Source organism: Carassius carassius, chromosome 50 (assembly GCF_963082965.1).
Source record: "Carassius carassius chromosome 50, fCarCar2.1, whole genome shotgun sequence".
NCBI lineage: Eukaryota > Metazoa > Chordata > Actinopteri > Cypriniformes > Cyprinidae > Carassius > Carassius carassius.
Window position 1 is genome coordinate 19936393 of NC_081804.1, and position 27696 is coordinate 19964088.

Here is a 27696-nt window from a genome sequence, read left to right on the forward strand (position 1 = left end):
ATTTTTACCTGTCTGGATCTCCTGGAATAAAGGTAGATATTCCAGAGGTAGCTGATGCTTCACCACTTTCCTCAGCCATGTTGAATTTATGTTGTCATAGATAAAGAAAACAGTGACATATACAGAGGACAGTCATATAAAATGATGGGTAAGGGTCAAAGGTCATCACCCATGGTGGTCGGATGGTTAAAATGGATTTTAAAGATCTGTCCACTCTAGTTGAAACCATGCATCAGAGGGTTACGTGAAATCATGATGTCTGCCTGTGCTACATGTATTTATGCCAACATATTCATATTCATATTTGGATTGAATATGAATATATATGAGATCATTTACATTATGTTTTCATTTGTTAGCATTAGTTAACTATATTAGTTAACACCAACTAACAATTAGCAATGCTTGTATGGCATTTGTTCACAGTTAATTCTGATTACAGCATTTAATTGTTTTTAAATCAAATGTTGTATCTGTTAAAATTAGTTAATGCACCGTGAAGTGTGAACTACTGTAATATGAACAACGCAATTAAAGCTATAAAACTAACATAAAGATTAAGAAATACTGTAAAATTAAGTTCTTCATTGTTAGATTATTTTAGCTGATGCATTAACTAAAGTTAACAAATTATTTTTATGGTAATGTGTTGCCAGATGTATGAATTAAGACAGCCTTACCATTAAAAGCATCATGATGAGGTTTGTCATATATGCAGGAAACCTGTCTCTACATGTCAGCTTTTCTTTCTCTGGCTAAAGAAGAAGACAAAAATAAATAAATAAGTGAAGTGCAAAATACATAAGGGATAACAGAGCAGTGTTGGCAAGGTCAGGAAACTTTTAATTCTAGTAAGTCTAGGGTTATAAATATTTCAGCAAATCTTTAACAATTAAATTAAATTGGAAATGAAAATGAATCTGTTAAATTACTACCAAATACTACAGTTTATTTTCACAATATATATTGTTTCAAAGCAGCTTCAAAGAAATATAATATACCGCATCATATTTATAGCAAAAACAATATATGCAGTGTCACCCTCTGTGATTTATGGTCTTTCTTCAGCGATTTCTGCATGACTCTGAATTCATATTCGGCTCGCGGGTGATCCTGACAAAAACAATGACCATCTTTAATGACAAAACTGACACCAAAACAGAGCGAAAGAAAGTAAGAGTGAGCGAAAGACAGAAAGACAGAAAGAAAGACAGGCTTTTCTTCAGGTGAGTGTTTCTATGAAGTTTCAGCACATGCTAGAGTTCCTGTGAAAGACTTGAGAGGAGAGTTTGGTATAGAGGATGAAAAGAAAGCTGGGAATGCTGATCAGAGCTGATGAAAAAATCTGAATATATTCAAACCTTCAGTGCTTCCTACACACACCAGGGGAAGAAAATGATGACAGCATTAAATTACAGACTAGTGAGATGACTTCCAGTGATGATGTGTCATGTGTCAGTGTGAGAGTGTCATGTGATCAGACCTCCTCGTCCTCAAACCCTGTGAGATCCCACTCGTAGTTGAGACGCATCTGCCGCCGCTTCCAGTGCTCCATGAAGAACGCCGCTGAAACACACAAGACTGCATTAATAACACTGACAGGAGGAAATGAACTCCATTACACTTCTGAGCCACACCTGAGAAACCATTAGGAGGAAAGGTGCTAAATGTAGCAGAATGTGATCAAATATTAACATTTTAATTATACAGATGATTAATAATCAGCTAAATCAGTCTATGTGTGCAGCAGACTTTCACATATTGGCTGAATTCATGGATGAAAATTGAAATAAAAGTCATGATGGCACTTAGAATGAGAGGTTTGATGTTCTGCTGTGTTTTTCATCCATGCAAGAGCCCAAAAGCAAATGAACAAATGAAGATTTTATTTTGGCCACGGCACAGGGGTGCAGCTTTAAGACACCTACAAAAACCTACAATGTTTCACTGATATTCATATCTTCGTATTTATACTTGTAAAAGAGCAACAGCTGTCCTGTCTCTTGCAAACAGATGGAAGCAGAGTAAATCTTGTGTGTGAACTTCTGCCCCCCAAACAGAGCCAAAGTCAGTGACTTCCTGTCCAAATCCCTCAGCAGACGACACAGAACAGAACTGAGAAACAAGTTAAAATGGGCTGAGAGGGTCTGCCTGCAGTCACACAGACACACAGGAAACAGCCAAACAGATGATAAAAACGACAAGATGGAGAGATGTTTAGTTTAGGACAGAGAGAACGAGGAGATATAGAGACAGCAGACCGGGAGAATAAGAGTCAGTTCGGCTCTTGATTCTCAAACTAACACAAAGTGGCAAATTCACTAAATAGTTGCTGCACAGTATTCAGCCCAAAAATTGCTACTCTACATAATTAAGCTGGTTACACCTGTAATGAAAATACTAATCTGTCTCTAGAACACAGAAAAATAATGACAGTCACTACAACATGATGAATTTAAAACACTGATTCAAATTCAATCCTTGAATTTCTGCATATTACGTCTTTAACTACTATTTACTTCCATGAAAATTTGTTACCAGTTCATTTTACAGCTGACCCTAAAACAGCCCATGTTGTTAATTATTACTCATTACCTATTTGTGGAATTCTAATGTAAGACACTGTAAACTTGTACATAAATAGTGTAATTTAACATTTTTGTACAGCATGCACAGCTTATAGTGCTGACTGAGCCTCAACCCAACGACCCATCCTCAGCAGCAGCAAACACAAATCTGCCAAGGGCTTGGAGAACAACATATTCAATAAATGTTTAACTACATATGTATTTAACACCTGATCTTCAGATCACTTTCAGTATTGAGTGTGTGCTGTTGTCTAATTTGCCAAATGCCTTGAGAAAACTAGGTGCTTAAAATCCAGACAGCCCAAACAAATACACAATGCTATCAGCAGCTGCTGCACTGATGGAGGAGCAGAAATGAGATCTGGTGATGTTGGCAGGGATGATCTCACCCCACAGCGACATGAAGATAGAGAAGAAGACGGTTGCAGGGTTATCAAACAGATGACTGGCCCGGGCCGTCCCACACGCTGTGCTCAGGTTCCAGTAACTGCACACGCGGTCGCACAGCGGACACATGGTGATGTTCTTCCGCTGGTCACAGATCTCCATACTACCAAACACAAGAAGTTTGTGTGCAACTATAAACAAAAGTACCCAAACTGATACATACTTTAATGGATTTTTTATTCAATTCCGTTAACTAAAGGCTAAGTAACTCTTCTCGCTGACCATCTAAAAAGAAGTCAGTTTCAAGCCTTATTTTGTGCCATTTCATGGAAAATGTCAACTCCCGTTTCTTCTGCACTCACATTATAAAGCATAGTTTTACTCTCAAAGAAACTAAAATTAAACCATTTTCATGCTTTCATTACGGTAGATGATGATCAATATTCTTATTAGTTCTACTCCATCATCCCCCAAAATGAGTTGTAGTTTCTGTATAAAAACTGCAGAAACATTTCCAACAGTCCCATTTCAGACTGTCACAATATCCTGGCAGTGACAAACTCCAGAGGGACTTTCAGACAGATGTTTGGTTTTATATGCCCTTTCTCAACGTATGAACTTCCTCTTTAAAAGTTTGAGGGTTTATGCTCAGAATGGGGGGCTTGTACTTTATTACCCAACAGTATTCTTTGCCGTCACAAAGCAAGAAAACTGTTACACAACTGTACTTAACTGAGATGTGAGTTAATAGTATTTCCAGAGACTAAAATAGACAAAGTCAAAGATGCTTTTGAGGAACTACACTTGTCTTATGTCATTTTATTAGGTTATCTTCACAGTGTTGGGTAGTTTTGTGTAACCCACTGTTGGGTTAAATTTCATTAACAGTAGAAATGGTGCACAAACTACACAGCCCGCTGAGTAAATGCTGCTTTGCTAAACTTGATAAAACTGGATCTGTTTGTCAATGGTCATTTTGTCTCCTGTCCTAAAAGAAAACTTTGCTTCTGAAATCTAACATTTGTCATTTTCTGTTTGAGAGTGATTAGACTTTTTATGATCACAATGACACAGCTTTAATAGCTTTAAGATAACACAGCTTTCTTTTAGTGTTAATACGTAATAATAAACGCATATGAGATTGTGTCTTGTACTTTGCATTTTAGCTAAACGTTTTGTTTTTTTCCACTGACCTCGGAATGTCATCATCAACAGTAACACATCCATAGAGGAACACAATGACCCCTACTAAGGAAGCAGGGATCAGCATCTGGGTGTAAACGCCAAGCCAAGCAAAGTATAAACCGATCTTCTCTCCAAAATACTTCCTGCAAGATAAGTAAGAGATGTTACTAAAGAACCTACAAGACTGAAACATCAGAGAGTTTGAGATTTACCTGATTAAACCAATAGGCTGGTACTTATAAAAGACGCTGTAGCTGGCCCACTCTTCATACATGAGCTGAAATGAATGCAACAACATGATGAAACACCTCAATCATCAGCACTCATCTTCACCTCCAGACTGAAGCTATTCTCTGTGCTACTTTCAAACAACTGCTGTCTTTCAGCTGCGCACATTCAGTTCTTTCATAGTTTTTGCTGTGTGCATTGGTCATTGAATTAAAAAAATTAATTTTCCCTCAGCTCTGAACTGTGACGGCAGTTCACTCAAAATCCTCAGCAGGTCCAAATTTCCAGTCCTGGTCCTGGGAAGCAGCACAAGTTGTTTTTCTTCCTCATTTACCACACCTGATTCAGACACCAGCTCATTAGGAAAAAGCTTCATGAACTGAACCAAGCCCTGGTCTTGATGGCAACCCTGTCTTATCTGCACTTATCTGTGCTGCATTTAATTTTGGCCAGTGAGATCAGCATTAGTTCTAGACCACAAATGGTTTGTGGTTTTGTCACAGGCATGACATTAAGTTAACTTTTTTTCTGAACTGGCTTCTGTGGTGGGAAAGCCCTTTACCTTCCCTTATAATTCTATGTGGATCGTAAGCCAATTGGCTGTCACCATGGGGATATAAAGTGCGATAGACCTGTGCTTTAGGACAACGTCATTTGTTGACATCACCGACATCATTGCCATTTCCTCTCGTAAAGTGCGAGTCAGCTGTTCCGTTTCTCGTGCGGACGCATTATTACTGTGACTACCGTTGTTGGGTGTGTGTGCTCCTGATTATGCACGCACCATATTCATCATTGGTAGGTCTAACCGGCGTTTACTAAGTTCGGGTGAGGCTCTATAACAGTAATATTAAATGGTGATATTCTATTTTATTCCAGGTGCTCACCCGGAAATGTTGGAGAGCGTAAGCTGATTGCTTGATTGCCATTCCCTCTCGTATGATTCAAATCAATGGATTCGTTTCTCCTGCAGATCTCGCACTGCTGCTGCGACTGCTAGTTGGGCGTGTTTCACGTCCTGCCCACGGATAACATTGCTGTTTTGTTTTGTGTTGATTTTGTTTTACCTTTTCTATTTCTTTTGTATTTTTCTAGTTTGTATTTTGTTTTGCTGCTTAGTTAATTATTGTAACTTGATTGAGATCAATCTGGTTTATTTTTCTGTAAACTAAAATCAATTGTCTTGCTTTTGCATCTCTTTAACTCTTTTTGTTTAATTTAGTAGTTTGATTTGTAATTTGGGGGCAAATAGGCCTTGTACATTTCTCTTCCAGTTTTGTTAATTCTTATTTCGGGTTTTGTTGTTTAATTCAAAGCAATATAGGCCAATTCAGCGCCTTAATTATTCTGTGTGCATTTTTAGTGACTCGTATTAAGATTGCTCTGTTCTTGTGCCGCAGGATCTGGGTGCCAAAGGCAGGGAGGCCGGCTCTATTCCCTTCTAAGTGGTGGTGGTGGTGTGTTGTTCACAGTGTGCCGTGTCCATCCGTGGAGTGTGTTGTGAGTGCGTGTGTTTGCGTGCACTGGTGAAAGGAATGATTTCTCTGCTATAGGCATTTAGCTGGTGTCTCTGTGACCCTTTTCAGTGCCAAACCCTTATGATGAGCTGTGATTGGCTGAGGCCGGATATATTTTAATGAGTGTTTTAAAGTGTGTAACTTAATAAAGTCAGCTGTTTTGTATCGTCACCCATGTCTCTGAGCGATTATTGATGAACAAACTTGCGTGTCCTTTTAGAGACACTAAATTCTCTGGGTGTAACTCCCTGAGTGGCGTAGTTGGCAGATTATCCTTCAAATGCACCTCCGGGTCGCCACACTTCATTAAACTATGCTAGTATCTGTGGGTTTGTCTTTGTCACTATGGTGTCATTTGTGTTCCTGTAGCTCAATTGGTAGAGCATTGTTCACTTCCTATCCAGTTGCTTAATAGCAGAAAGAGTCTGATTCTGTTCAAAGTCTCAATCTTGTTGTTTTCTTTCTCATCCACACAGAAGACACTTCACAGAGGTATAGACAGAACAATAACTTACCTTTCTGTCATTTGGCTCAACATTTTCCCCATCAACATCACCCTGTAAGGAAAGAAAAGAGACCACCAATTTTAACGCTAATAAAAGATTTGCATCCATTAATCAAACAAGAAGTTGGAGAACTGCTCTGTACTTACAACTAGATAAGTCACTAAAACAATGCAACAATGTTGATCAGTTCTGATGGCTTAAAACCACTGAAAGAGTTCAACAGCGGTATAGTGATGGATACTCACATCATGTAATGGATAGGCGGCCAAATAAACACCACTCCCAAGCAGACTAGTTATTCCTGAACAACATGTGAAACTTATAAGCACAGTTTTGCTTTCAGTGATGCAAATTAATTGGGAACACAGTGGCTAGCAAAGCACTGTAACTTAAGTACAAGTGGTGCTATTTAATTTAAAAAACTCAGAAAATTTAATTTCTAATTCTCTTAATTGTATAGTCAAAGCAGAAGCCTACCCATGCTAAATTTCGCTTTTGTGCACTTGGTTCTCTTCAAAACTTCAAATACCTAGAATAATACATATAAGAAACATTGAATTCATGTAATAAAAGTAAACATATTTGAATAATATAATATGGCATTAATACTGAACATTTAATAAATACTTTATACTTACTAATGAACTTCTTGTTTTACTGTCAAAAAAGGAATCTTTGTCAGATAAATCAAACCTGTAACATAGAAAGGACACAAGTACATTTTTTCAATACTTTTCAGTAATTTTTGCTAACGTCCAATGTTTCAATTTGTTCCTAGTATTAAGGCCCATTCACACACATCATGTGTGAAAAAGTCATTCTAAAAACCTGAACAAAAGTGAAATAACACATACAATGAAATTACTAGAAATCTGTAATAAAAACATACCTATTGGTGTTTTCAAAACTGAGGTACGTACTGAACTGCCATTTTTGTGTACGGTTACACCTCTAATATATACCATTTCAGTGGCCCCCTCATTTTAAGATGAAAATGAAGTACATTTTTTAGGATTTCTAAATTTGCATATGAAGGGATGCGCTGTTCAATTTTAAAACCATGTCGTGAAAGTAGCACGTTCACACAAGTAGTGTGGATAGGCCTTTATGTCTTTGAAAGTTAAGTACAATAAAAGCGTAACATTGGTTCAGCCACGTGAAGGTCACAAATCACCTGAATGTCTAACAGTACATGTAACAGACATTTAGATTTGTTTCATGCTTGAGAATTGATGTTGTTGTGAAGCAGACACTAACAGATGCTGCTTTTCCCTGGAGAAAGGGTACGAGAGGTGCTTCACTTTCTGTGTCCTATTCTCTTCTAAGTTTGGATGAAGAGGATCTGTAAGTTTGCTGATAAACGCGTTGATCTTTTCCATTACGCCACTGTTGTGCTTCACTTCATACACCTAAAGTAAGAGCACAGCATGACATTTACTCATCACATCTTTGCTTTGCAAACAGCAGCTGAACTGTTAGACGAACATTACTTTTTTGGTAGGCATCTTCAGTTTCATGAACTCAGCCTCTCGACAGAGAATGCTCCACGGAGCATGAATCTTCACAAAGCCCACTCCGGGAGTCTTGGTCTGAAAATACAGAAAGATGTTAGAGCAAACACATCACTGGACTGGATTTCATCATGTCATTAAATTTAATTTAATTTATGCATTTAGCAGATGCTTTTATCCAAAGCGACTTACAGTGCATTCAGGCTATCAATTTTTACCTATCATGTGTTCCCGGGGAATCAAACCCCCAACCTTGCGCAATGCTCTACCAATTGAGCTACAGGAACACTAAGGCCCAATCCCAATTCTATTTTATACCCCTTCCCCTTCCCCTCCGCCTACCCCTTCCCTTTGTCTCTTAAAACAGAGTGTCAACTACACCACTACCATGACGTCACACGTCATCATTCGTCATCTAGCTCTTACAATACATACATATACTGGTGTGCATTAGAGCCTTTAATTATCGTTCTGTATTAATGAGCTGCTTACTGACACATATGACATGACACATATTGGAAATCGCGCAGATCACACATCCAGGAGAAAATAAACTTGTCAACGCTGCCCCACGACTTTTATTAAATACAGTAAGTACAGTACAGTATTAAATACTGAATCGCTACATTATATTTTCCAGCGACGAGAGGATACAATTGCTGTTTTTAAGTAAACTCACTCTAAAAATATAAACGCACAGATGCAATACACGCAACTTCCATTTCTCTCTCTCTCTCTCGAATAGGCATTATTTGAGAAAATGGTTTAGCGATTTCTAATTATTGGAGGATTAGCCCCATCAATGTCTACGGCAGTTATCTTTACGAGCAAACATCGCCGACGGCCCCAGTATATTATTTTTTCACTTTCACAGCACGTTAAACATCACTCTCTTACTTGATCTAGACAAACTGTGCATCAATTGAAAGTTTTTAGCTTCGATATTTGACCAATGTTTTGATAAAACATTGTTGCAGTGACAGTTATTTAGTCATTTATGTCAGGAGTGCAAAATAATAAATCCGTATTATGCCACATTTTGAATAGAAATTCACCACTCATTCATATTCAGTCACGTCAGCAGCGGTTTATTTGTGTTCACATAGACTCACTGAACAGCGTCAATAAGGATTTATAGACCAAAGATGCATATCAGCGGAGATATAGGGATATATTTACTGATGTTTACTTCATATTTCCTCAGACAGAATCATCATTTTTATTCATTTTCCACTGATTTACGCGATCTGATGATAAACAGCCTCTCCCAGCGACCTGTGTGTGTGTGTGCAGTGCTGGGTGCTCGTGTGTGTGTCAGTCAGACTCTGATTGGACCTTCGCCTTGTCAATCATTAGAGTGTGATAACCGGACACCGCAGTGTTGCCAGACGTATGATAATTATCATATTTGTATGATAATTTTTACCTCTGTACGATGTATGATCAATAATGAAAAAAATCCCGTAATGTACGATAATTTCAGAATTTTATGAAAATGTAAATGATGGTAGTTGCAGGCATAGGGCTTCTTTACTCGTACACGAAATCGGCTCATTACAGACACTCTAAATGCGTTCGTGTGCACCTCAGAGTGTGTTAAGAATGCAGGAGGGTGCCCTGCTTTAAAGCCAACGAGCACTGTTGCGGTCCATGACAGAAAGAACCCCTTCAACATCTGGCGACACGCAGGATTCAGATGACAGCGGCTCAGATGTGGAGTTAACTGCACCACGCAGAAACAGCTAGATTCCTTCTTCACTGGATGCGACAAAGCAAGTGTTAAAAATCATTTAAATATGTTTTAATATGCGCCACGCTGGAGACAGTCACTGAAAATAATGGGATAGTATTTTGTCTCACTGCTTCCGTCCAACAATACGCCTTGTTATCTATTGTGGTAATTTGCAGGTCGTGTCGAAATGTTGTTGGTTTAGAATAGATAAATAACTCTTTTGACTCGTGTACGATAATTTTCTTCCAAATACGATAATTTTGAACTTCTGGTACGATACTTGGGCATTTCCAATCTGGCAACACTGGGACACCGCCACATCGTGTCATATGCTTCCTGTAAACTTCTTGGTTCATATCTTCCCATAACAACACTGAAACACCTCTGTACACATGAAATATCCGAATAATAAACCCGCGATTACGATAGTAAAGCTTGGTATGAGATTTTCTTGAGATCTGGGGCATTTTATTAAAAAAATTGAAAATGTACATCGGAAATACTAACTTGTGCAGCAATGAAAAAGGCTATAAATAGCATATTTTTACAATAGTAAACGACCAAATTCCACGCCTGATCGCTAAAGGAAGTTATTACAAACACTCGATCGGGGTTTAAAGTGAGCTTTGGGTAAAAGTGTACTAATAATTTAATAAATTGTCTGATGTAGCTTGATGCTAACGTTAGCTCTAACGCTACTAATAGCAGGTGCATTTCTTCTTCATAATGCATTTCTGTCACAATAATTCACGTAATGTCGTAAGAAAATGTTTTGTTGTATTTTTATAGTAAGACTTTTACGGAAGTTCTCAGCGGCCATGCTTTATTATTTTTTCCCTTTTGTTTTCTCGTTATAACGACTTAATTTTCTCGTTATCTCGACATAACGAAAGTCGTTTTCTCGTTATAATGTGATAGTGATCGCTATAATTTGTGCAGTCTTGTTTATTACTGACATTTAATTAATTCATAAATGTTAAATGCTTTAATCAACATGATTATTTTGTGTATTAAGTTCTTGCTAGATGCATGAGTTTCACCAACGCGTTCTGGGTCATAAAATAACTGCTTATCAAAACCAAGGTTGATGTCACTGTATTCTGTTTGCACCTATATCTTTATTTGTGCTTCTTTTAGGCACATGATTAGGTAGTTAATAAGTGGAAATGTTCTGTGTATCTACAGTATTAAAAGAGAGATAAATAAGGGCTAAATGCATACTGAGACTAAGTGAGATAGCAGTTTAGTGGATTGTAAAGCTTGAAATAACCACAACAAAGGCTAATAAAGGTGGAACTAAAGCAAAAGAATAATGATAAAAGAATAATGCGGATAATGTGTCATACCTGGCGGAGGTGTGAAAGACTCGTTTGGTAAGAACAATAGAATCACGAATGGGGAGTTTTAAGAGACAAAAACACAGACAAAGCACACAGGAGTGTTTACATGTGAGATCTTACAGAGATGACAAGTGCCATAAATCAATCTGATTAGCCTTCTCTAAAACACACATGACATGGCCTTAGAAAATATTTCATAAAATTCACAGTTATGCAGATTAGATTATGAAATTTTCATATGAAGCTTTGGTAGACTTGTGGCTTTAGCTACACTGTGTTGCTAAACTCATATCCCACATCAACAATTTTTTAAATACATTTAAAAATATGTTTGTAATATTTTTGTTTTTATGTTTGAGCTTATATATCTCTATTATCATAACAGTCTGAGTGATTCTGATTCCTGAACAGTAAACTTTGAAGTGTCAGCTTTGTGGACAAATGTTGATTATGTATCTAGTCAGAAAGGAATCATGAGCAAAAACATTTTTATTTTGGGTATGACATTTCTGTCTCCATGCCAAAAATGGGGTGTGACTGGTAAGGGGTTATCCCCCTGATCAGACATATGCTGTGGCACTATCATGCAGTCTGTATGATATGACGTTAGCAAATATTAGCGATTTTTTTGCAAACATTTCTTTGAGTAACATGACCGTTAATATGAACTCACAATTGAATTTAACATCAAACAAAGGATTACTTTTCATTAAAATTTTTATTTATGCCAAAGAAGCTTACTTTATGTGTCTTTTTGTTTGCTGTAGCAGCCATGTTGCTGAGATAATTCATACCCCTTCGTTTGAAGTGTGGTCCCTAAAAATCTTAGTTTGAAGGGCTATCTGGCCCTTACCCCTACCCCTCCAACCAAAAGAGAATCGAGACACCCCTACTCCTTTACATGAACGCGCGAAACGGAGGGGTAGGGGAAAGGGGAAGGGCCAAATGGTAGAATTGGGATTGGGCCTAAGCAACTCATTAAGCAAGTAGAACTGTCTCAGGTTACGTATGTAACCATAGTTCCCTGAGTAGGGAACGAGACACTGCATCTTCTAGGGGCCGCTTTGGGGAACACCTCGTCGTGACCCGTGTCTGAAGCATACATTGAAAAAACACCAACTTGTTGGCCGGCGACAGCCTCCGACGTCACTACCGGCACGACTATAAATAAGCACCGGGAGAGCATGTCATTATCTTCGTGTTGTTTTCTTTAATAATTGCACTGCCCATGGAGGTATTTGATGAATAAAAATCTTGAATCTTGAGCTCAATTTTACAAACCTCAAGCGAGAGGAGCATCACCTGAGGCAGCATATACAAGAAGACTTCTGTAACTGCCCCCTCCACTTCCTGCTAGATGCGACAACACCCCTAAGCGGCCAGGAGACCCCTCGGGTGACCTGGCCGGACATCCATGAAATTCCCTGCAGTGCTGTGCCAGGCCTGATGATCAAGGAGGCTCCCTCATAAACATGTGATCTCAGCCGCCTAATACCGGAACATGAAGCCGGATGGCTGGTGCTGGCGAGTGTTTAGTAAACACTGTAACTGAGCACTGCAAAGGAAACTCACAGAGTATATTAGTAGACACCTAACCACCAGCAATTAAATACACATAAGTATGTACAGAGAGGGTTACATTTACTCACCCACCCTCCTGCGCTAGAGCCCCGCTCAAGGGGCGCCTCCTTTTAGTCTGGACCATCAGTCAGGTGGTTGCTATGAACATAGAACCATGAAAACATTATAGGTCCAGCATAGGAGACTGTTATGCGAGAGGTTTCCACCTAACCTCAATCAGGTGGAGAGCTGGTGGTTACAGGGGAATTAGGAAGGGGAGGATAAAAGCAGAACTTAACCCTCTGAAGTCGATTAACGCATATACGCGTTATGAGGCTATTTTCTCCTGATAACCTTCGACTCCAGAGGGTTAAACATCCCCAAAGGGAATGAGTAGATACCTCAGTATCACTCCGATTCGGACAAGAACGCTGCCTCGTCTAGATCATACCCCTTAGGTTCTGCTTACCTCCTCGTGACCCACGATTCCTCTAAGCCCTGCCCGCAGGTGGGAGAGGAGCGCGAGTTGCGACACTAGCTTTCTGTGCCTATTTTTGATCCTCAGATCGAGACAGGCCAGGACCCCTATGTTGTTCGGGCTCAGACCTAGACCTTCGTGGAACGAAAGATCTGAAAGCAGCAGAGCGCGCCTTTGTCTCCCTGAACTTCTCAAATCGCCGTCTCAACGGAAATACCAAAAAGTTCAGAAGGCGAAACCTGAGCATCGAGAAGAAAGCATTTTCTTTCCTCCCGATGTCTGCCAGGTTCATCCACAGATGTCTCTCGGCTGCCACCATGGCTGCCATAGTCCTGCCCATGGCAGAGGCAGTCTGCTTGGTAGCATGGAGAGAGATCCGTGGTGCGGTGCAGCTCAGCTACCTGATCAGAAAAAGGCCCCTGCCTCTAAGGGGCTTAAATGGCAAGGAGGGCGATTTAAGAGAGGATGTTTCCCCTGCAGAAAGAAAAAAATTCCACAGATAAAAATTATTTATAAATTTATAAAAAATTTTGCTCTACAGGGGGCATTCCCTCATAGCCACTTTTGCGCATCACCTCAATGTTGGCAGATTACTTTCATGCCGAAACCAATGGATGCGAGAAGAAAACGGCATCTTTCATTTCTTTTTTAATCTCTGTATGGAGATCATGCAGAAATAAAAGGCTCACCTGAGCTGGAGGCTTATGGTCAAAAGGTAATTTTCGCTCAATAACCTCCAACAGCTCTACATACGCAGGGCAGGAGAATTGAGAAGGCTCAGTCTCAGCTTCTTCACCATTCTCAAATATCACCTGCTTCCTCAGTATCAGAAAGTGTTAAAGATATAACATCATCCTCCCGAGGCTCTCTCTCGTCCGCTGCCCCTTTTTTTTTTTTTTTTACGAGCGTGAAAGGAAAAGTCTCTCTTTAAACCATTCAGACCGATCCACCTGTATTCTCACGAGCTCATTTTCTTCCACACCTCAGCGCGGACAGGTCCTGAACCGCGGGAAGCAGATGGCTGCCTTTTTTTCCTTTTCTTTCAGAAGAGAGACGAACGAGAGCGGAGCTTTTTCCATTGATAAACAGAGAAAGATCGCCCTTACCGATTCTTTCAGATGCACGCTTCAAACAAAACAGTCAGTGAAGATGAAGAAGATAATGACGTGCTCTCCGAGTTTTTTAATGCAGTACATCAGAGCAGTGTCTGCAGCGCTAGTTAGAATATCAAGTGTCTGTTTTTTTTTTTTTGTAAACAAATTCTATAACACTATATTACCAGTGCACCACAAATCTGCAAATAATCTGCTTCTAAGCATTTATTTGTCATACAAACTGATGGAAACTGATAGAAAATAATCAGACTTAAAATATGTCTTACCCTTTAGTTAACATTTGTGTAAATACAGCATTCATGTTTCAGTAAAAATGACTAATAGGTTAAAATTGACTGTTAGTGTCACGGTTCATGAATGCACCGTCTCCTGCTCGTCTTATGTTACGTCATGTTGATTGTTTCAAGTGGGTGGCTACTGATCGCGTCCAGAAGGAGATCTACACCCTGGATCTTCTGACGTCACTCAATGGGCTGATCGAACTGGCTTTGCGGGTCAACGCACGTCTGACGCGAGTAGAGAGGCGGAACTTACCCAGCTCCACATCCAGGACCCAGACTGACGTGCAGTCCAGCGGTGGGGACGCGGCCAGCCCCTCCTACGATCACGAGCCCATGCAGGTAGGGCGAGCTCGGCTTTCCCGGGAGGAGAAGGAGAGGCGGAGGTCCCTGGGCCTGTGCCTCTACTGCGGGGGAACCGGACATCACGCTTACACCTGTCCGGTAAAAGGCCAAGCCCGGTAGTACGTATAAGGCTACTATCGGTTGGGATCTCCGCCGAGAAGACCTCATCATCATCCACGCTCCTCCCGGTAATACAAAGATGGTCAACACAGATTCACGACTGTCAAGCACTACTGGACTCAGGGGCGGTAATTTCATGGACAGTACACTGGCACACAGACTACACATTCCCCTCAGAACCCTCCCACACCACATCACAGTTCACGCTCTCAATGGAAACTACCAGTCATATCTCACGTCACTGAAGACATCACCCTCATCACATCAGGCAACCACTCTGAAACTATTTCCTTCTACATCCTTGACTCTCTCCTGGCACCCATAGTCCTCGGTCACCCCTGGCTCCTCCTTTACAACCCCAAAATAGACTGGTCATCCAACTCCATTCTGACTTGGTGTAATAGATGTCATGAGTCTTTTCTAGTGTCTGCCTGTCCGTCTGTTTCTATGTCTGTGTTTCAGGAGGAGGCAGTGGATTTGTCTAACGTGCCCGCCGAGTACCTCCACCTGAAGGAAGTGTTCAGTAAGTCTCATGCTGCTTCTCTTCCTCCGCATCGTCCCTATGACTGTGCCATAGAATTACTGTCAGGTAAGTCTACGCCTAAAGGCAAATTATATTCACTTTCTGTTACGGAAAGGGAGGCTATGGAGAAATATATTTCTGATTCCCTAGCTTCGAAGTTCATCGGCCCTTCCTCTTCTCCAGCGGGGGCGGGGTTCTTTTTTGTGGGGAAGAAAGACGGATCGCTGTGACCTTGCATTGATTACCGGGGACTGAACAACATCACGGTAAAGAATACTTATCCTTTGCCGTTGATGTCTTCAGCCTTCGAGAGGTTGCAGGGAGCGTCGATTTTCACGAAATTGGACTTACGTAATGCTTATCATTTGGTCCGTATCAGGGAGGGGGATGAATGGAAGAACGCTTTTAACACCCCCAGAGGGCACTTTGAATATTTGGTCATGCCCTTCGGGCTTTCCAACTCCCCAACGGTCTTCCAGGCACTCGTCAACGACGAGTTCTACCGGCGTTTTATTCGCAACTTCAGCCATCTAGCCGCATCTCTGACCACCTTGACCTCCTCCAAAACTATGTTCAGGTTGTCAGACACAGCCGAGGCTGTGTTTGCCAAACTGAAGAGCTGCTTTGTTTCAGCCCCTATCTTGATCACCCCTGACCCATCACGTCAGTTTGTGGTGGAAGTCGATGCGTCGGAGGTGGAGGTAGGGGCGGTGTTATCTTAACGTTCTCCCTCAGACGACAAGGTCCACCCATGCGCGTTTTTCTCTTATCGTTTATCCCCTGCCGAACAAAATTATGATATTGGTAACCGAGAATTGTTGGCAGTCAAGATGGCATTGGAAGAATGGCGCCACTGGTTAGAAGGATCGGGGGTTCCTTTTATTGTATGGACAGACCACAAGAATTTAGAATATATTAGCACTTCCAAAAGGTTGAACTCCAGGCAGGCTCGGTGGGCACTTTTTTTCGGATGTTTTGACTTTACTCTCTCGTACCGCCCGGGTTCCAAAAATATTAAACCCGATTCCTTGTCACGTATTTTTGACCGTTCCGAACGCCCGTCCACTGCCGAGTGTATTTTTCCTGAGACATTAGTGGTCTCCACACTCACATGGAAGATAGAATCGAAGGTCAAGACAGCCTTAGAAGGGGTAACGCCTCCGCCCGGGTGCCCACCGAATCGCTTATTTGTGCCGGAGGGATTACGGTCCAACGTTATCCAGTGGGGCCATTGTTCTAATGTGGCTTGTCATTCAGGAGTTAACCGTACTAAATTTTTAGTCAAGCAACGGTTCTGGTGGCCACTTATGGCTCGCGACATTCACAGTTTTTTTTTTTGCTTGCTCGGTTTGTGCCACTGATAAGACCTCCAATCGACCCCCTGATGGGTTACTTCAACCGCTGCCAGTCCCTTCGAGACCCTGGTCCCACATCGCACTAGATTTTATTTCCGCCCTCCCACCCCCCAAGGGCAACACGGTAGTTTTGACCGTGGTGGACCGGTTCTCGAAGGCTGGCCACTTTATTCCCTTGCCCAAATTACCCTCAGCCAAGGAGACAGCGTTGACCGTTGTAGATTACGTCTTTCGTTTACATGGCCTCCCAATTGACGTGGTTTCCGACAGGGGACCCCAATTTGTGTCCAAAGTTTGGCGAGAATTTTGTAGATTACTGGGAGCGACTGTAAGTCTGTCCTCAGGGTTTCATCCCCAGAGCAATGGTCAAACCGAGAGAGCAAACCAAGATTTGGAAAGGGTGTTGCAATGTTTGGTTTCCAAGAATCCTTCCTCCTGGAGCCAACAATTGTCTATGGTGGAGTACGCCCACAATACCTTACCAATATCAGCTACGGGCCTATCTCCATTTGAGTGTAGTGTAGGTTACCAGCCACCTATTTTTCACAGTCTGGAATCCGAAGTCGCGGTCCCCTCCGTTCACGCCTTCGTCCAGAGGTGTCACCGCACTTGGACTTGAGCCCGCGAGCCTGCGCACCAAGGCTAAAGCCGATCGCCACCGGTCTAGGCCTCCCGTATACATCATGGGTCAAAAGGTGTGGCTTTCTACTAAGAACATTCTGTTCCGTCTCTAATAAATTGGCTCCCAAATTTATTGGCCCGTTTACTGTCACCAAGATCATTAGTCCGCCTCAAACTTCCTCCTGCGTACAGGAGAATTCATCCCGCCTTTCATGTGTCTAAAATAAAGCCCGTATTTCATTCTCCTATTAATCCGCCTACCCCTGTTTCGTGTGGGTGTTACCGCTGATCAGATGGCAGCTGGCAGCTGCAGCTACCGCTACCGCTACCGCAGGCAGCTGCAGCTCATTCCACCAGCCTACTTAATGCCCTGTCTTTCGTCTCTTGTTCGTCCATTTAGCACAACATGCTTACAACTGGGACTGAAGAAATTTTTTTCTTCAACTTTTACACCCCTTTGAGGAGACAGTCACAGTGCCTGTACTTCACTGTTAGAGCACTTGAACAAGCAACACCACGCTTATCCCTGCAAATACAAGGACCGTCATTCTGAAATTTGGAAGCATGGCACTAATTCCATTCATGCTGGAGCTTTCGATTTTGGAGCTCACAGTTTTTTAATGCAGTACATGAGAGCAGTGTCTGCAGCGCTAGTTAGACTATCAAGTGTCTTGGTTTTTTTTTTTTTGTAAACAAATTCTATAACACTATATTACCAGTGCACCACAAATCTGCAAATAATCTGCTTCTAAGCATTTATCTGTCATACAAACTGATGGAAACTGATAGAAAATAATCAGACTTAAAATATTTCTTACCCTTTAGTTAACATTTTTGTAAATAAAGCATTCATGTTTCAGTAAAAATGACTAATAGGTTAAAATTGACTGTTAGTGTCACGTTTCATGAATGCACTGTTTCCTTTGTGTCATGACAGTTAGCCCACAGAGCTCATGGAGCTAAGCATGGTTCCTCAGAATAACTTATACAAAGTTTTGAGAAGTTGCAACTTGTGTAGCTTGTGCATATAGACATGATATTCATAATGGGCCATACTAGACAAATCTAAAACACTGCATCTGCTAAACAGTAAATGCCAGCATCATCTAGAGAAGAGGTCTTCACAAGTCCACCCAGGTGAACTGGTACAGGTTCAGGTCTGTATTTAAAACCGTAAGCTGTGTCCAGGTATGGTCCCAGTCTATTACTTTGGCTCCCAGGTCTGTGTGTAATAATGAAGCCAATCCAAGAAAACGTCTTGGGTTAAGCATGTAACTATGGTTCCCCAAGAGGGAACGAGACACTGTGTCCTCTAGAGGACACTATGAAGAATGCCACCAACATGACAGGTGTCTTAAGAACATGTGAAAACACTCCAAATCCATTGGACCGCGCAACCCATGACATCATAAATGGTGCCTGTAATGCCCATCATCAACACAGTGTACTCTTGAGCAAGCAGCACTGAGGAAGTCAAGGCTGTAGCTAAAACACAGATTGGAGTTTAATTTATTAGGCCATTCCTCATGTGGAATGGATTTGACTGATGATGCTCAAAAAAAGTGAGTAAACATATGCTCTGCATTAGAGATGGTAAAAGAGAGTGGGTCCAATACCATTGCTCTTGGTTCCGACGCCCATGGGGCTTCTTACATTCCCTCTTAGTAGTCCAGTGAATGCTAGATGAAGCATGAAGAGTTTATGCTGACTACCAGTTGTTTTTGTTTTTGTTGAGGGAAAATCTAATTTCTATATTTGCGCAGTTTCAAAAGCAGTTCTTTAAGCTAATTAAATAAAAATTAAAAATGTAATCAAGCTCATTTAATGAAATATGTATTGTAACAACAAACAATTTTTGGATTACAGTGTACATTAAATCATACACATCTACCTAAGACCACTCCAGATCTATATTGTTTGCAGTTAATGAATTGTCTGGTTAGGCAAAGATGTGGAAGGGGGTGTCAGATTTTTTATCTAGAAACAACCTTAACATGTGTACTGTTTTATTCAACTGGCAGTATGGTGTGATGCTGTAGAGCATCAGAGAGCATGTAGAGTATGTAGAGCCTAATTTTAATCCTAGCCCTACTGGTTCTAGAGTTATGGACAAAAACGCAAATAGAATGACCTAGTGTCACACAGATTTGGGTCTATGTTATTGAATCGCTCTGCAGAATTGGAACCATCCTGCAAATTTTTGGGTCTCTACGGTAGATAACTAATGAAGAAGAATAAGAAAATCATTACAAACACAATATGGTTGTAGCCTTTACATGTATTTAAATGACACTGCAGTGAAGAAATGAGAAAAAGCGAAAGGGTGAAGCAGGTGTAATGGAATCAGGAAATGACCCAAGCTAGGCTGGCTTGCCTACACACACAAGCGTCACCTCACAGCATGTGCACTATGCACCAGACCACGTGTGACCTGACGCATAGGCCTCACATAGACTCCAGGACAAGGGATCTCATATCAGGGTGAGTCTCACAGCCAAAAACAAACAGCAAAAGTAATGGTAATCACAGCTGTTGAGCTAAGTCTGAAATTCATAGAATTCTACAAGGCATTTAAAGACATCATGACCAGGACTATACATGATTTTATATGTCTCCATACATGCTTATAAACTGGTCATAAAATGTTCACAGAGAAGAACAGGTGCATACATGTAAATCTCATTCATTGAACACATATGCAAATATACCACATTCATCACAGTCAGAAAGCCAGTGAATAAAGCACACAACTAATGTCTGTGTGGGTGATGACTTTAAATGCAGCAGTTGTGCAGGGCACATTAATCAGATATATGACCAGAGACATATTAACAGTACCCATTGCAGAACCCATTTCATCTGATAGCATTCACATTATACGGCACCTTTAAGCCAGTTCATGACAAAACATGAGTGTTTCGAAAATACATTATTCATCAGTGTAATTCCCCTCTGTACTGGAAGCCTATTCAGAAATACGAAGGGATGGAAAGCTCAGATTTGGACTTAATAAGGTCACCAATCCAGTAACTTTAGGAGCACAAACCAAATGTATTTTTTAGTTCAAGTCCTTACATTTGATTGGCTGAGCAGCGTTCCCATGGTGCTGACAGTCCATTAGCAACATGTTTCACTGTTTGTATTATTCTGCATGTCTGAGTTTGGAGGATTATTGACCTGAGTATGTTTCAGTAAAGAGTGGGCAGCAGAGTGAGGAATGGTAATTTGATATCAAATTTGACATCAATGACTTATTTACAGAAGTGCTGTATAAAAAATATAGTCATCAACAATCATTCTGTAGTGCTGGATATCATTGATCATCTGCATTCTAGTCTCTATGGCTCAATCACAGCCATGATGTTATTCAGTGCAACAGCACATTTGCTTGTGCCAGGAGACTTATATTTAGCAATATTTTACCATGGCTGGAATTCTATAGTGGCCAATCAGCACTCAGGACCACATCTATCCACTTCAGCATATTAATTTAAACAGCCTGAAAATAGCAAACACCATGAACAAGCAACCGCAAGTGAAGGCTCTCAATGTGTCAGTTCCAAACAGGAGTTTTGAGCTCTGCGTGTCTCCTGTGATGGCCAGTGCAGTGTTACACAACAATGTGTCTTTTGTGGCCCTTCATGGTGAGCGTTGAAGTAAAACAGCTGAGCTCAGCTAAAAGACAAAACAAACCTCCAACAAACAAAAGCCTTGCAGAGTAGGAATGCTGGCTCCATCCATCATGAGAAAAAACACACGTACCTCCTCATCTCGCTCCAGCTCCAGGCCCATCTCCATCAGGTTACTCTCGAACTCCTCACGCCGTAAACATTTGTCATCATCGTGGTGGTCCAAGCTGTGGTGAGGCGAGCCCACTTCAGCATCATCTTTGGGTGCGGGTGGAGGTGGCTCTCGACCCCGCCGCAGGGTGCGGGTGAAGGCGTTGTCTCTGAGACGTGATGTGTGGCGTCGGGAGCTGCTTGTCTTTTTGATGTGGTAAGTGAGGATGTAGTCCACCCGCCTCTTGCCATCCTGGAAATACAGACCCTGCTGGCATTGTGTGTTCTCCTCGGGAGCAACAGACTTCAGGATCTGACAGGAGAGGGGAGGAGAAAACATGAGCCAAGCTGTGTGTGTGTGTGTGTGTGTGTGTGTGCGACTGCCGGGCCAGTGTCCAGTGAAAGGTCAAGATGGGGCAACATCTCAATTCAACCTAGGACTCATCAGTTTTAAGAATGAATGTGATTGTTTGTTAAACCTCAAAGTCATCTATAAAATAGTGAGCTGAGCAAGTAAACTCCATTCGTATATTTTTAAATTAACCGTGGTTATATTACGATAAGCATTAATATCAATAATCTTTTCTGTGAATAGTCTATATTGTCCGTCTAAGCTTAATGGAATTTATGTTTCTCATGACTTTAAACATGTTTTGATCTTAAGACTTCTGCTGAAGTTTTTACAGAAAAAAATATATAAATTGTGGCTTATGATATTGATTGAAAAGCTGCACATGTTAAAGTAGTGTGCATGAGAGAATGTTCAGAGTGAGCTAAACGTTTTTATGTGTCAAATGTTTTGGTCCCTACATCATTATCATACATAAATTTGAGTTATTTCACTATGTAGCATTATTCTAAAATGTGGAAAGCAGTAATAATAAAGAATGAGTAGATGTGTCCCAACCTGTGACTGTTTATTATAGTAATCTCTCAATTGTACAGAGAATATTCATGTTAGTTGGCTGCTTGAATGTTTCGTAGTATTTTACAGTATTAAATCCTGAGCTAACTAAATTCTAACTAAATGTTCAAACTAACTGGATTGGAAAGGATCTTTATCATTACAGCAAACTGGCTCATAAATGTGTATTGAACAATCACATGATATATGCGATACAAGTGTTTTAGTTTTTGATACAGTACTGGTGACATTTTATTAGCTGATATAATATGTTAGTTAGTCTTTCTAGTATGTGAGAAATAAGCAGTCCCATAAGCATTGCTGGGAATCATGTAAAATGTTAATTAACAAGAATCACAGATCCATTATATGCAAAACAGATCTTATTTCCCAGTTATTCATTAGGGACACAATATAAATTACATTGCATTTTGCATTTTGAAAATGTACACAGTAACCAATGGTAATTGCCTTTAAAAGACACTTAGCAGTCTGTATTAAATTAAATTTATCTTACATGTAATTAACTACTAATATATTTTACACAAACAAATAAACTGTTAATAAAATGGAGTGAGCGTGTGAAAAGAAACTAACCGAGAGCTCATTCTGCAATGTGAGGTTCAACAGAACTGGGTAACTTCAGATGAAAGAGTTTAGGCACATATTCGTTCATCTTTGTGTAGTTTAATATTAACATTTATGAAACCCTGTTGTAAAGGCATAATAATTTCTCCTATCTATTTCTCCAACAGGACAACATGAAATGTCCATGTTTGGAAATACTGCCACAATATTTGTTTTGTTTTGGAGAGACAAACTGCTGGAGATAAATGTTATGTTTTGTAAATGTATTGCACTTTTGGGCCTGAGATATCCCATAACATTGCAGTCTTACAGGTGCTAATACACTGTTAAATAATGCTCAACATAAGTAACCTTGAACTTGAGAGTGTGAATTATGGCAACAGCTATGGGTTATTATTACATCTATGCAAACCACAATGTAACCAACTCTTATAATCAACAGAACAGACTAAAACAATTGTGCATAACATAACAGTTACATTTAATATCAACAATACTAACATTATGCAAGTGTAGGTACAGTAAGCATATTTTTAAGTGGTGTACATATGTGTACATAATGATGCACTTTTAAGATAACTGTATGTGATGTGTTCCTTATAAAATTATGTCTGGACTTCAGCACAAACAAACTATGCAACAGTAATCTTAGTAATCTTTTTTTTTAAAGTCCTTATTCATTTAGGTCAGCTGTTTTTTTAGAGCGACTGCAACTGATCCAGCAACTGCTGAATGTGTTAAGGGGTATAACATTTCCTCTGGCATCCCCTTTCATCTTATGGGGACATGTGCTCATATTTTAGGAGCAAAAAGCATTACATACAGATCCAGCATGTGCTAATGTACTTTAATTACCGATATATATGTAACGTATGTACATTTATCAATTTGTCATTAATTAATACTCATCATTAATAGCAGATATTGCACATACATCGCTAAATATATGTTATTAAAGTCTTAAAACATTATAAATATTCATTGATACATGCCACACTCACCTGCAATTTTCCATGAAAGATCACATCCCTTAAGAAGTGTGTTTGTTTGGCATTTGGAGGTTGAGACCCACCACTTTCATTCTGAGGTAAATCCATCTACCAGTAAAGTAAGAAACCTGCCTCCAACCTGTTCGCACTCTCTCTTAATCTTGAACTGTTTTCTGTCTGTCTGTTCTTTCTATCTTTCAGAATGAAGTAAGCCTAAAGTCACAAACTGATCCCTGTTGTTACTTGAGAGGAGTGAGAGGAGCCAGAAGCTAATATTAGACTCAACTATAAAGCCATACATCAAAGCCTCCAAGATGCCCTCGCTCGATACCCTCGCTCGAGCCCCTCACTCTCACACTTCGCTTTTGGTAAGAAGTCAGCTTAGTCTGTGTAAAGGGTACATTTGGAATTCTGATCTTTACATTATGAGTGTAGACACACTTAAGTATGCTGTTTTTACTTCTGGGTTTGTTGTAAAATAATACTAATAATAATTTTTAAAAAATCACCAAAAACAAAAAAAGATCCATATAATTTCATCTCTTTACAAAGAGACTTTTTATGTTTATGAGAAAAGTGCCACAGTGTGTTGTCTTGCATACTGCCATCAATCTGAAATAAAATTTAAGTAAAAAAAAAAAGTCAACAACTTGGCTAAAACATAAACTTACAATAGAATCTTGAAAATTATATCCGATGTCTTCTATGGCTTTGATGCTGATGATGTTCATTTGCTTTTCTTTGAGCTGTAGAGAAGGATACTGCTCGTTGTTCATTATGGCTATTTGTATTTCCAGCACTGAACCTCTCCAGTAGACCGTGGATCGGAGTTTAACCTGTAGATTAAAAAAAGCAACACGACATACAGGACACATGTTAACTTCACAATATAAGTATGAGTATAAGAAACCTGTTCTGAGGAAAATTATTAAACAGAAATGCCAGTTGTCTTTACTGTCCAGGCTTATGGCAATGCTCAAGCTAGAAAGAGTCTGGTAGTCAACATGTACTGTATGTAGAGGTGCTCAGTCCCAGGTAGAGGCTTTTAATATTACCCAAAAAAACAATACACTTAAAACCTGGAGGTCTTTGTCTGCTAAATGATGAGTGACCACAGCTAAAAAAAATTAAGTATACTGTACATATCAAAGTACAATATAATCTGACCTACTGAATGTTTTTGGGTGGGTTGGAGATGAGGAGATTATTATTCTTGTTTTATTATGAAACAAGATCACAGTACTTAAGGTTGCTAAAGTACCCCGCCTTTGACAATCAAACAATGCAGAAAGTCTTCCAGAGTGAAAGCACCTTCACCAGAGAGCAAATAGCTGCTGAAGAACCAGGAGTTCTTCACCCAGGAGCTGCCACCCAGGAGCACTCCTAATGAAATTAAGCTATCCTACAAACACCCAAATCTGACATGTACTTCTGGATTACTGCTCAGGTAATAGCAATATTTATAATATTTAGCCCTGCTAAATATAACCTCTTTTACATTTACATTTATATTTAGTCATTTAGTAGACGTTTTTATCCAAAATGACTTACAAATGAGGACAATGGAAGCAATCAAAATCAACAAAAAAGCAATTATATGCAAGTGAAAGTGAAAGTGAAAGTGAAAGTGACGTGATATTCAGCCAAGTATGGTGACCCATACTCAGAATTTGTGCTCTGCATTTAACCCATCCGAAATGCACACACACAGAGCAGTGAACACACACACACACTGTGAACACACACCCGGAGCAGTGGGCAGCCATTTATGCTGCGGCGCCCGGGGAGCAGTTGGGGGTTCGATGCCTTGCTCAAGGGCACCTAAGTCGTGGTATTGAAGGTGGAGAGAGAACTGTACATGCACTCCCCCCACCCACAATTCCTGCCGGCCCGGGACTCGAACTCACAACCTTTCGATTGTGCTATAACAAGTCTCAGTTTAATGTAGTACTCATAGCAAGGTTTTTAAAATCATAGAATGAATAAAAAGAAAACGAAAAAATATAGAAATAAAACTGTAAATAATGATAGAATAGCAAAAGAGTTGAGCAAGCTAGTGTTAGAGGCCTTTTTTCAATTTGATTCAAGTTTATTTTTTGTTTGTTTTTGTTAATTGTATAATAAATAAAAAGAAAACAAATAGATAGAATACAAAAAGATTAGAAACAAAGAAACAAAGATACCATGGCACCAAACCCCTTCACGAAAGAATAAAGCCGCCGTGTTTTCAACTGTGAGGATGAGTGCTTAGAAGGATCAGCTAAATTCTTCTAAATATTTCAGTGAAATATTTAAATTTCGTGGCATAGAATCTTTAAAATACATCCAAGAGTTTTACACATTGGTCTGTTATTGTGACGACATTTTCATGCCTTGAAACGTGATGATGAATGAAACAAACTGTGATTGGTTGTTAGACATGCCGGTGAAACGGCCTTGGCCAATGAATGCTGCATGAATTCCAGATCTTCAGTCTGAAAGGTCTGGCTACACGAGACTAATAAATTAATAGAGTGCAAGTTGAAAGGGCATGATTTTTTTTTAAGAATATAATTAGAATAGAGTATGCTAGAGTTACAGGGTCAAATAAAGATGAAAGAGATGTGTTTTAAGCCGATTCTTGAAGATGGCTAAGGACTTTTCGGATTGAGTTGGGCTGGTCATTCCACCAGGAGGGAACATTTAATTTAAAAATAATTGAAAATGATTTTGTGCCTCTTTGGGATGGCAAAATAAAGTGATGTACACACTGTGATGGCACATAAGTCTGAAGTAATGAATTTAGGTAAAGGGGTGCAGAGCCGGTGGTTTTGTAGGAAACATTAATGCCTTGAATATATGCGAGCAGCTATTGGTTGCCAGTACAAATTGATAAACATAGATGTGATGTGCATTCCTTTCGGCTCATTAAAAATGAACCTTGCTGCTGCATACTGGATTAATTGTAAAGGTTTGATAGACCTGACTGGAAGACCTGCAAAGGGAGCATTACAATAGTCCAGCCTGGACAGAACAAGAGCTTGAACAAGGAGTTTTGAAGCGTGTTCCAAAAGAAAGGGTCTGATCTTCTTGATGTTCAGTAAAGCAAATCTGCAGGACTGGGCAGTTTTAGCAAAATGGTCTGAGAAAGTCAGCTGATCATTAAACATAACTCCAAGGTTTCTGGCTGTTTTTGAAGGAGTTATGGTTGATATGCCTAACTGGATGGTGAAATTGTGAGGAAACAATGGATTTGAAGGAACCACAAGCAGTTCTGTCTTGGCAAGATTGAGTTGAAGATCAAGGTCCTTCATCCAGCAAGAACTGTCTGTTAGACAAGCTGAGATGTGAGCAGCTGTTTTCTGATCAACTGGCTGGAATGAGAGGTAGAGTTGAGTGTCATCAGCATAGCAGTGATATGAAAAGCCATGTTTCTGAATGACAATCTGGTGATGCCATGTAGACAGAGAAAAGAAGTGGTCCAAGAACAAAGCCCTGAGGCACCCCAGTAGTTACTTGTTGCGACTTGGACACCTCACCTCTCCAAGATACCTTGAAGGACCTATCTGAGGGATAAGACTCAAACCACTGGAGTGCAGTTCCTGAGATGCCTTTTGCCAATAGGGTTGACAGGAGGATCTCGTGGTTAACCATGTCAAAAGCAGCAGACAGATCCAGCAAGATTAGTATTTGGAATCTGCTCTTGCCAGACTTGGGGCTTCAACAACTGAGAGCAAGGCAGTCTCAGTTGAATTTCCACTTCTGAAACCAGACTGGCTGCTTTTGAGGAGGTTGTTCTGTGTGAGAAAGGCAGAGACTTGGTTGAAATTGTTCAAGTGTTTTTGTAATCAAAGGAAGAATGGAAAAGTCTGAAGTTCTCTAAAGGAGATTGGTTAAGGGTGAGTTTCTTAAGGGTTATACGAGCCTGTCTAAATTCTGAGGGGAAAAAAACTGTGAGAAGCAATGTATTAATGATGTGAGTGAGTGCAGATACATCTGCAGGAAAAATGGCTTGAAGGAGATGAGATGAAATAGAATCAAGCGGACAGGTAGTAGGATGATTAGAAA

General features: G+C 40.2%; 1 protein-coding gene across 2 annotated transcripts in view; it reads right to left on the bottom strand.

Annotated features, from left to right (window-relative positions):
- LOC132133078 (anoctamin-1) overlaps positions 1-27696 on the bottom strand; it is a 72444-nt gene that overhangs the window by 22000 nt on the left and 22748 nt on the right. The window contains exons 2-15 of one of the 2 annotated variants that reach the window (XM_059545774.1): positions 24321-24485; positions 21152-21481; positions 7902-8000; positions 7669-7820; positions 7050-7104; positions 6889-6940; positions 6657-6712; positions 6421-6462; positions 4373-4437; positions 4169-4303; positions 2978-3138; positions 1484-1566; positions 1042-1113; positions 681-755 (exon numbers count right to left, since the gene is read on the bottom strand). In XM_059545774.1, coding sequence (XP_059401757.1) covers positions 681-755; positions 1042-1113; positions 1484-1566; positions 2978-3138; positions 4169-4303; positions 4373-4437; positions 6421-6462; positions 6657-6712; positions 6889-6940; positions 7050-7104; positions 7669-7820; positions 7902-8000; positions 21152-21481; positions 24321-24425 — 1482 coding nt within the window. In that variant the 5' untranslated portion in view covers positions 24426-24485. Of the gene's footprint in view, positions 1-680; positions 756-1041; positions 1114-1483; positions 1567-2977; positions 3139-4168; positions 4304-4372; positions 4438-6420; positions 6463-6656; positions 6713-6888; positions 6941-7049; positions 7105-7668; positions 7821-7901; positions 8001-21151; positions 21482-23661; positions 23835-24320; positions 24486-27696 lie in introns of those variants that run through there. The other variant, XM_059545776.1, reaches the window with a different exon arrangement.